This window comes from Ictalurus furcatus, chromosome 23, assembly GCF_023375685.1.
Source record: "Ictalurus furcatus strain D&B chromosome 23, Billie_1.0, whole genome shotgun sequence".
In the NCBI taxonomy this organism is placed as follows: Eukaryota; Metazoa; Chordata; class Actinopteri; order Siluriformes; family Ictaluridae; genus Ictalurus; species Ictalurus furcatus.
In genome coordinates, this window is record NC_071277.1 from 15,316,209 (window position 1) to 15,327,323 (window position 11,115).

The 11,115-nt window shown below is 38.6% G+C and overlaps 1 protein-coding gene across 14 annotated transcripts in view; it reads left to right on the forward strand.

Moving 5' to 3' along the window:
* The window catches only part of rims2a (regulating synaptic membrane exocytosis 2a), a 116,349-nt gene that overhangs the window by 32,571 nt on the left and 72,663 nt on the right, over positions 1-11,115 (forward strand). For 13 of the 14 annotated variants that reach the window (XM_053611541.1, XM_053611543.1, XM_053611530.1 and 10 more), the window contains 2 exons: positions 777-915; positions 10,690-10,842. In XM_053611541.1, coding sequence (XP_053467516.1) covers positions 777-915; positions 10,690-10,842 — 292 coding nt within the window. The remainder of the gene's footprint in view (positions 1-776; positions 916-10,689; positions 10,843-11,115) is intronic. The other variant, XM_053611539.1, reaches the window with a different exon arrangement.

Genomic DNA, 11,115 nt, shown 5'->3' on the forward strand with positions numbered 1-11,115 from the left:
CTGGTTTTGATTCAGCGTTGCCTTTGATGCTGATTTCTGCCTTACATGCTCTAGCCTGTTTTCCTGATCGCCTGACCACTGCTTGCCTTTGTTTGTCTTTTGCCTTTCCTTCTGGATATTATAATGTCCATTAAAGCTCTTATCTGCACTTACATCCATCCTAACCACCTTTACGTGACATACCTATACTGAAATGAGTAACATACTTAATTATAATCAGTCAGAGACTTCTCAGTACATTTTATTTAATTGTTTTTTTGTGTGTATTTTTCCAGTTTACATAGTTGTCATTTAAAGCAGCCGTGTTATGCTACTTGGCTCGTTCTTTATAATGTTAGCTAGTGGATTTTAAATGGAGTGCATTAGCCAGCTACATTATCGAGGTGAGTGTTAGTGGACAAATACAGGTGTACCTGAAGTACGTTTGTGTTTTGCATTGACAATCACTGATAGTGGCTGATTGTCAAGAACAACATCCCGGCTGTCATAAGTGCTGTTATTTTCACTGACCTAGCGTTGTCTATTGACAGCATTTTCAGATGCATTTGTTGCTAGGAACGAGCTCCTTGTGCTGAGTTTTATGCGGTTACTGATATTGGAGGAATGTCTGTCTAGGATTTTGAAATTTTCACAGAGCACAGTTTGCAGTCTGCTTAACACGAATTGCCGAAATCAATCACGAAATACACAAAATGTCTTCTGTTCGTTAGTACGTCAACGTACACTAGGTACACACTATCGCTGACACGATGCTTTATCCCATATTCTCTCTGCAGACTACAGACAAAATGGGCGGGACCTCCAAAGCTCCACTCTCTCTGTGCCTGAACAGGTCCTCTCATCCAATCACTGCTCACGGTCGGTGGACATTAACCGAGCACGTTCACGATCACCCAGCGTTCCCCCTCCTCAGAGGTATGTTAACTTCTCTATCTCATCCCTATCTGTTCACCCCGAAATGCTAACGTTTGCTTACAATGATGTGGACGCTGTTTGTCACATGATACCCTTATCCTTCATTCATTGTTGCTGTGGCATCTTTGGGTTTAAATATCCAACTCCTACATCCTGCACTGCCAACATTGTCTTCAAAATGATCTTGTCCTTTGCTATGCTTTAAAACGTCCAAACGCTTGTGTGGTTGTACTGATATTTTTCTCTGTGCCAAAGCAGTCTTAACCTGCAAGAAAATATGAAACTTAACTTTTCCTTGTTTCTTGTATAAAGGGCATCTTTTATACCTTTACAGGGTTCATTAGCAAGTGAGTACATGACCATGTTTTGGTCACAGAGAAATGTACTATAATTACTAGGTTTAAAGTAGTAGCTAATGTGATTTAACTCAGTTTGGCAAGTTAGCTAGCTAGCTAGTTAGTTAAGTGCATTAATACAGATTAAAGGGAAATACGTGAGAGTTCAAATAACAGTGTGAAACAAAACAGCAATGAGTCTTTGACTAATATTTAGGCTATGAGATGTGGTGTTCAGTTTTTGTGTCACGTATAAAGATATTATTCGAGTCTGGCTAGTGTCTTCTGTTTTGTATTTAAATGCTAGCAGAAGAGTTAGCTGCTAGTTATATTTGTATTTTGCTAATTTTTTCCTGTTTCAAGCTAATTAACCTGTCTAGTAAAATTGTTAGTACTAACAGCTAGACTGCACCGTGGCTAATGTGCGTAGCGCAGCAGGGGTAGGTTTCAGACGCGTTTGCTAGTTTGCTAGCTTGCTAGTGCACTAATTTCCCCACTCCTGCTTTAGTGTGTATTTTTCTTTAGAACCTTTGTGCAATTAAAATGTACACAATCGAAGACCTTAAGGGCTACTAGCTATGTTTCCATCCAAATTGTGAATTTAACTGTGAAAAATTGGAATATCGCACAACACATTTGCGAATAAAACACCTTTACCATCCAATGTGTTCAAAAGAACAAAATCGTCACTGCCGGGGAAACTTTCGCAACTCGCTCTCCACTTCTACTTTTCTGAGCAAATTATCCAATTACACGATTTGTTGAGGCAAAGTCACATGAATTTAGTTATTTATTTTGCTGCACGTCGAGGAATTTATTCTGTAAATGTGTTTTCATCGTAGTTTATACGCGTGTCTTTTTATCGAATTAAAGAAATTATCCGCCTCATTTGAGCGCGCAAGTTGTTAATGTGCGTTTTGGAGATTTTATTTGCATCTCGTGTATCCAGACAGCGTTTTTGTTTTTTTTTAAAATGTGATATCCCAAAATTCACATAACATACATGGAAACATAGCTACTATTGTTCTTCCAATTTACTTTTAGAGTAAAGATTTAGCTATACACTGCAGTATATATTCCTTGTTGCTAGGGTGGTACCATCAAGGGTACACTTTTTTCGTACTTTTAGTTTGTATTTTTAACTTAAGTGCTTGTTGTGCTCTTAAAGATCTTCAAGAGAATTACCATCCACTTTATATAAATTCAGTTATTTTTTGTTTTTAAAGTTACACCAAGTCCACGGGTGAAATATTATGACATATTAAAGATAAAAAATATGTACCCTTGTGGGAACCACCCAGTTTAGCACTATTTTTCCACCAGGGAACAAGGAAGGTACTGAGGAGAGTGTGAACATTTCTAAATGTAACTATTTCACATTATTATTTATTTATATATGTTGTTGATTAGGTTTTCTGTCCTCTCTGAATAAAGATGCTAATATTTACCCACCATTTTTTTTCCACCCTCAAGGCTGTGTGTTTTATACATTTTGTTAGAAGACCTAGAAGTGTATGTTGAAATTTCATAATTGGATCCTTGTGGGTAGATTTACATAAAAATGTGCTCATATGTTTTTGTATTACTCTTTGTGTCTGAAATGTTGTTTCTATCACTGAAATATAACTGCATTTTCAAAAGAACAACTTGACTGTAGTGCTCAGTGATTAATTCTGTCGCAGAAATGAATTTGCATCTTTGCAATATATAGAAATGCATTATAACTCAGCTATAATGCATTATATTGCATTGGCTCTACAGTAAGAGAGTGATGCGAATCTTTCTCTCTCTTAATCTCTTAATGTCATTTGGGGGATTTGATAGCCCAGTCAGCCATTTCTCTTTCGACTGGACCACTCTGGCCCGTTTTCCACATCTCTACCTCCAATTTCCATCTCTCCTCATCCTTTCCTCCTCTCTGTTCTCTCAATCCGACCGCAGTCATTTTCTCACCCTACCTCGAACAAGACACAGTCAGCCTGTTCATCATCAGCAGATGGAACTCAGGTAGATCTTTCCACACCCGTGTCTGTCTTTACCTGCTGTACCTGTCCTCCTCCTACCTGGTAGAACATTAGAGTTCCTCAAGCCTGGAGTTGCATGAGATGCAATAAAATCAGATTTGTAACATGAAATCTCAAAGAAATCCTGGGGGAAGGAAAAAAAAAGGATATTTGTGTTTCAGAAGGTGACGGAAATCAGAATTTTGGTGCAGTCTTGGTCCCTGTACGCTGCGTTCAATCGTTTATCTCTGAGGAATTAAAAATGGGGGGAAAAAAACCCCAAGGAAACATTTTTTTATTATTTTATTTTTATCTTATATTCCTTGGCATTTTCACTGATTTATTGAATGAAATTAAATTTAATGAACATTTTCAAATAGAATATTAACTAGTGTTTAATTGTTTCTACCTGTTTCACCAGAGAAAGTATTAGAAATCAAATATTCATGAAGCCAAATGTCCACTGAAGTACATTTGAGTGTGGACAAAGTTGACCTGGTCAGCTATTCTACAGGCTGTTCTTTCAAGTTAAGATGTGTACGCTGGATACTTATTCCGTCTTCATGAACGATATGAGGATTTTTTTTTTCAGTCATTCTGTCATCCTCCCTTACCGTCACCCATCTCTAACGATTCAGAAAACTTAAATTCAACACGATACGGTGGTGTGTCGAGATGATGCATATTCGATACAGTGAAATTAAGCATTGCCTCATCGATGTGAGATGAGAGAGCCTGCTAGCCGATGTGCTATGAAGTGAGTGTGGCTTCTTCGGGATCTATTTCCGCCAACATTTGGCCATATTGCGTCCGAAATGTCAGTTACTCAATATAAATTTCTTGTTTATAGAATTATTGAATAAAAGCAATATCGCGCTCGCTCTCGTACTGAATGTCTGCATAACTGCGATTAGCTTACGGGTCTACACCATTCAGTATAACCGCATTCTTGCTCGTGCAATATTGCTCAATTCGAATGAAACAATATGATACAATGCATATTGTTTCATCCATAAAACGAAAAATGAATGCAACGTACACGGACCAGTCTCCTAATTATACGGAATATAGTTTAATCAAAGAGTATCGAGACCCTTTGAGGAACCCCAAGTCTAGTGTTGGCTACTTGATGACAGACAATTCATTCAATCCAAGAATGTAGCTGAGCGAGCAGTTTGCTCATGAGTCCAACAGTGACATGCTGGCAGTTCTCACAACCTTTTGGTCAAGTTTTGAGAATGCCTAGCTTTTAAAAATGTTAATAATAGAGTACCTGAGAATTTCTTTGGTGAGTTGTAGTAAATTTACCAAAAAATGGCAAGGTATCCCCAGATTTTTGAAGTACAGCCTGTATAGAGTATGTATAAAAAAAAAAATTAATAAAATCTGTCATCTTATCAACCTATTTCAAATGATTAAAATGCTAAAGAACGAGTGGAAAAAAAAATCACGTCACCATATATAAAGATGAAATGTTACACAATAATGTCTGCGTGTGTGTAATTACTGTACTGTATGTAGCCTATTGGTGAGCTACTGTATAACCTAGATCTCATTTACAATACATTCAACTCATTATCTCTCCATAATGTCATTCGAGATTATAGGGGGGATCTCTGCTTTGCCGTATCAAACATGGTTTCACCTGTGGGGTGAAATTGAAAAATACAGTACTTCACCAACTTCTCAAGCTTGTGCTGTTTGAGTAATCAGCATGCTGTAGAGTCTTTTTGTATAGATCCACATGTTTAGTAAGCTAAAATGTGTGTATTTGTGGTTGTATATGTGAAAAGTTGTCCAGCAGAGAAATTGTTCCCTTTATATGTTTTGTTTATATGATATAGCAATATAGTAGTATAGTAAACACACTATAGCACAGAGGTCGGGAACCATTTCAGCTGGCAGAGCCATAAAAGCCAAATAAAAAGTCATAAAAATGTTGAAAGAGTCTGAGCCAGAGAAATGTTAACACATTTTTTTGTGGCATTTGATATGCGTCTTCTTCTTGTATATTATCTTTTCTATTATTGCATAATTATTAAAAGTGGTTATGTAATAAAGGCCATTTCATGTTTTGCGGGTTCTTTACCTAACAGCTTACACTTCACCTAAAAGGCCTGTAGGTGGCACTTGAACTTTATCGCATCAACTATGATAGCTTCATCAAATGGTAAATCAAGACAAAATGCAGTGCGTAAGTCAGTAAATTGTACAATACCTACCATTAATACGAGTTCCACAAATGCAAATTCATCTGTCCATTTGGACTGGAAAGAGCGATACTCGTAATCTTTTTTTTTTTTTTAGCCATTTCATCTTTGTTAAAGGACTGAAAACAGACAGTGGCTATGTAGTTTTAAACCGATTTATGAATTAGACAGGGAAATTACTGCTCTATTCCACATTGTCCAATGAAATTTGGGCTTGTTGTGCCATATCATGTCTGGTTGGTGTATACATGAAGAACGGGCATTGATTGTGAATTATGTAATATTTTAAAATATGTAATATGTAGGTTTTTAATTGAATCGATACACTAGCTTTCGTGATTTGTGATTGTTTAAAAAAAACAAAAACAAAATTACACCGTCGAGCCATTGGCAATCGCTGAAAGAACCATATATTGCTCGCGAGCCTTCGGTTCCCGACCCTTGCTATAGCAGATACAGTATAGAGGGATTAGACCTTGATAATATTGCATCACAGCACAAATAGGGCTCTAGATGAGTCCAGGCAGGGAGAGGGCCAAAGCAGGAAATATCTGTCACACACTGAAGAACGAGAATAAGGATAAGGATACAAGGTACAGTGGTGCTTGAAAGTTTGTACTTTAGAGTCTTCTATCTTTCTGCATAAATATGACCTAAAACATCAGATTTTCACACAGGTCCTAAAAGTAGATGAAGAGAACACAGTTAACCAAATTAGACAAAATATTATACTTAGTCATTTATTTATTGAGGAAAATGATCCAATATTACTTATCTGTGAGTTGCAAAAGTATGTGAACCTTTGCTTTTAGTATCTGGTGTGACCCTGGAGGAATTTTAGCCCTCAGTACAGAACAGCTTCAGCTCTGGGATGTTGGTGGACTTTCACCCATTCTTCAGGTTCTTCCACAACATTTCTATTGGATTAAGGTCAGGACTTTGACTTGGCCATTCCAAAACATTAACTTGACTCTTCTTTAACCATTCTTTGGTAGAGCAACCACTGTAACTAGCTAACCTGGGATCTTGGAGGTATGGGAAAATAGCTTGGAATTGAAATTGTAGCACATGCAAAACTTCAGGTGAACGTGAATTAATTTTTGAACAAATTTTTTTTAATGAACTTGTCAAGCAGTAATTCAAAAAAGTAGCTGATTAATCATCTTTTCCATAGTTAAAGCCAAAATGGTTCAGGACATTGCTGTGTTTCATTTGTGCAGCCAAGAATGCATCCATCTACATTTCAGCTAACAGGCTTTCACAGCTTACCAATTACATTTCAGCTTCAGGGCTTTTTAGGCTACACTGTTAATAATAAAGGTAAATAAATCAGTGCAGTAAATCTGAGTATCCTATGACATAATTTAAGGACGTACCAATTCTTAAAACATACTCATGCTGACAAGCTGAAATGGTTGATTAATTAAACTCCTTATAGCTTAATGATGAATGGAGGATGCAGTTTCTACAGCAAAGTCTGTAAGGTTTTAACGGAATGGTCAAGCTAGCCAAACTAGCCGAGTGGGATCTTGTGTGCGCACACTTCCCTCCACTACATGCAAAGTGATATAAAGGTCTATTAAAGCAAAATAAAATTTTAATAAGGGACTTTTACCCAGTGCACATTTGCCTCGCACCTTCAGTGTTTGGGGTTCGAAGCCCACCTCCGCCCTGTGTTCACGGAGTATGGCTGTTCTTCCCGTACTTCGGCGGTTTCCTTCGGGTACTCCGGTTTCCTCTCCCAGTCCAAAGACATGCGCTGTAGTCTGATTGGCATCTCTAAATTGTCCGTAGTGTGTGAATGGGTGTGCAGTGGTTCCCTGCGATGGGTTAGCACCCCATCCATGGTGTCCCCTGCCTTTTGTCTTGAGTTCCCTAGATTCCTTGTGCCCCCCCATGACCCTGTGTAGGATAAGCGGTATGGAAAATGTGGATGGTTGGACTTCTCCCAGTGTGGTGTTAATTTTTACCTTGAGAACTTCAGTTCACATCATCTAGTCTGGATTATTTTCTTCCATCCTATCCAACCCTTATCCAGAGCAGCTTATACAACTGAGCAGTTGAGGGTTAAGGGCGTTGCTCAAGAGTTGAACTCATGATCTTCCGATCAGTATAGAAGTGCAAATATTTATCACGTAAAATGGTTTTGCATTGGTTTGGACTGAGTTGTACATCCTGAACATCAACAGCCAAATGGGCCATGCAGAAATACTCATGAAAAAACCCCCAACTGAAGCAAAGCAAGTGCTGGCCATTTTGTCCTCGTTTTTCATTGTTGCCAAGCATTTTAGTGTAGCAGTGAACCAAACAGGAATGTTCTGTGACTGTTTTTCCCCCCTCATTTTACTTCACTCGCGCTTTATCTCTGCTCTTGTCGCCATCTGGCTGTCAGTCAGAATTGTCGAGCAGTGCGTTTTCCTCAAAGCTGAACCTGATGTGTCATCAGAAACACAGGGCCACGGCTGAATTAAACTGTCAAAAAGTGCGTCTTTCCTGAGCAGTGGCTCCACTCTTGAACGACTCGACAAGACTGGAGTCAATATTACAGCTTTTGTGTTGAACTCATGTCAGGGTGCAGATGTGGGCAAAATAAATGAAGATGTGCCTCTAGATGGAGAGGGGGGAAAGCCAGGAATGGATGTGACAAGGAAGAAATGAAGAAGGAGGGGATATTATATCAGTAAGAGAGTGAGAGGAGACATAAGTAGTTGAGATGCATGTCAAGGGAACACCAATGGGATTTTTACGTAGGCTTTTGAATCAAGTTATCTGTATTTGTATCTATTCAGTTCTCACAATAGGGGGGCATGGTCGCTTAGTGATTAGCATGCTTGCCTCACACCTCCGGGGTCGGGGGTTCGAATCTCACCTCTGCCCTGTGTGTGCAGTTTGCATGTTCTCCCCGTGTTTTGGGGGTTTTCTCTGGGTACTCCAATTTACTCCACCAGTCCAAAGACATATGGTGAAGGCTGACTGGAATTTCCAAATTGTCCGTAGTGTGTGAGCGTGTGTGCGATTGTGCCCAGCGACGGTTTGGCACCCTGTCCAGGGTGTCCCCCACCTTGTGCCCCAAGTTCCCTGGGATAGGGTCCACACGACCCTGTGACAAAGAAGAAAAATTCATGTACCCTTTTCTATGCAAAGATTTTGGACTTGTCTTTTTGTGTGTTTTTTTTGGGTTGTAGTTGGGATGCTGAGACCTGGCAACCCTCTCTATGAGCTTCCACAAGCTGCCCTTTAAAACTCAGTTTTACAGTGAAAACCTTGTGCTCACACGACTATTGTTTTTCTTTTATTATCTTTCAAAAAGACAAATTAACAAAAAAAGCTTGCAAATACCCCGCTTACTTTTCATATCTGCATTCTTATTTATTTAGGACACGTTATCTGTTAAACATTTTTCAAAATAATGTATTCATATACGGTTACAGCCCTAATGCATGCGCGCGCACACACACACACACACGCATTCAGAGTTTATTGTAGAATACTGTACAAATTGCTCAATCACTTGATATCTTGTTGGAGAAAACATTCGAAGCATTTGCATTAGGCTTGCTTTTTTAGCATCAACGTTCCAACTATTTACTTTTCAGGATATTAACTCTTAAAATGCTGCAACTCAGTGTTACACATATTTAAATAACTAATTTGTTTATATTTTGATAAACAGAACCAACTTCAAAGTGTGTCGGAGAATATTGTGGGCAGGTACAAACAGTAATAAGGTCAGGATTGGTCAGAATTGCGTTGCGCACACCTCTATAGTGTCTTACTCTATACAGAATATAGTAATCGGTTTATCAAGTTGAACTTTGGAGTTTTTAGGCTTAATGTTTACCTTAACATAATGGTGATGTTGCACGAGTCAGTAAGAAGGACGTTCTAAAGTATTTCCCAGGAGGAAGTTCCATAAATGGCAGTTATGTAGCTGATGCATATTATACTATAGAGGCAATATAAATGGTCCTTGATCTTACATTGATGCCTTTTAATTAAGAAGGGCTTATGTTAATTACTGTTAGTTGGGCTGTTAGTTTTGACCTTTTTTTTAAAAAAAAAAAAAAACATTAGATGATGATGATGCTGTACTACTAGCAGTTGTAATCATGACCTCAAGTGAGCCGAAGACCACATGATTTTTTTTTTTCTAATGAATGAATGATGAAAGGTTAAGGTTTTTTTTTGTTTGTTTGTTTTTTAAGCTTATAGATGTGTAAAGAGCTGCTGGACAACTTTTCACTCACTGAAAATTTCTGTTCCATGTCTTGTGCGTTTAATATTTAACTGCCTTAATTCTTCACTGTGGTCAAATGATTTTATCAGTGCGAAATGTTGAAATATTTCGCAAAATATTACATGTGATTTTTTTTTTTCTTTTTCTTTTAAGAAGTCTCCTTTTTATGTTGTTGCGTTTCGATTTTGCCCAGTTGTTTTTACATGTCCTTCTTTCCTGTAGTGCCGAACAGGGTTGTATGAACTTGCACATGCTGTGTATGCACGGAGTTGCCAGCTTATTAGGAACATTTGCCTAATAAACTGCTAACACACTGTATAATGTTTTATATACAGTGAGTTTTTTCCTATTTATACCACAGCGCTGTTGAATTCTCGGTTCTGATTGGTCGGAAGGTTGTTGAACAGCAGCTCTGGCTGTATTTCAAATCACAGGTTATATTAATGTGCTAGTTCTAATACGTTATCATTTATATAGTGATGGCTCATTCACAGGGACATGTATGGAGGACATAATCTGAGGTAAACTGCTGTGGTATAAGAGGAATAAAACACTTTATTGTAACCCACATCAGGGCAACTCAGACCAAATTTATATCATCTTATTGGGACTGATATAATTTTATCTTAAATTTAGCTATAGTAAAAAAAAAAATACTGTGCCAACAATTTGTGTTGTTGTAATGGTGTAAGATGCTGTTTAAGAGATTTATATTGGAACATATTGCCAAACTGCAAAAATTCTAAACATTCCCAATAAAGGATAAAAAAAAGACACTGATATTAATCATTTCAAACTAATGAGGTCTTGTTAGCTTGACCTTATTTGCATAGTCTCAATCCCTGTGACATTCACATATTTCAAGCTTGACAAGAATATGACCACGATAGAAAGTACATAATGACATATAATGCGAAGTGACCACACCACTAATTCTTTAACTTTCTCCTCCAATCAACCTGTTTCTCCTCCTCCATGACACTGTTTAGGAATTACGGCATGCCGGACAGGCGCGAAATGGAACGGCCCATGTACACGCGCTCGCGTTCCACCGAGCGCCCCCCCGATGCCCACCACATGAGATCGTCCATGCCCACGCTGTCATCCGGACACTCTGCGCCGCCCTCGCCCGCCTTAACGAGGTGACCAGACTAGAGTGGCCACCCTGCCTGTCTAGCAGCTCTGGTTAACCAATCACCGCTCACCATCCTCCCCATGCCCGTCCCGCAATCCCACAATGACCAGCCCTCCTACCTCGTCTACTAATCAGCCAATCAGCTGCTTTCTTTTTTCTGTTCTTCTTTTACAGCTATGCTTTTCTGATTTTGCAGATTGTCCAAACTGCAAGTGCTGTAGTTGTGGTTTGTAGTGTAGTGTTGTAATTTTTAGTTTGCTTTTTGTTGGTAAAACACCAC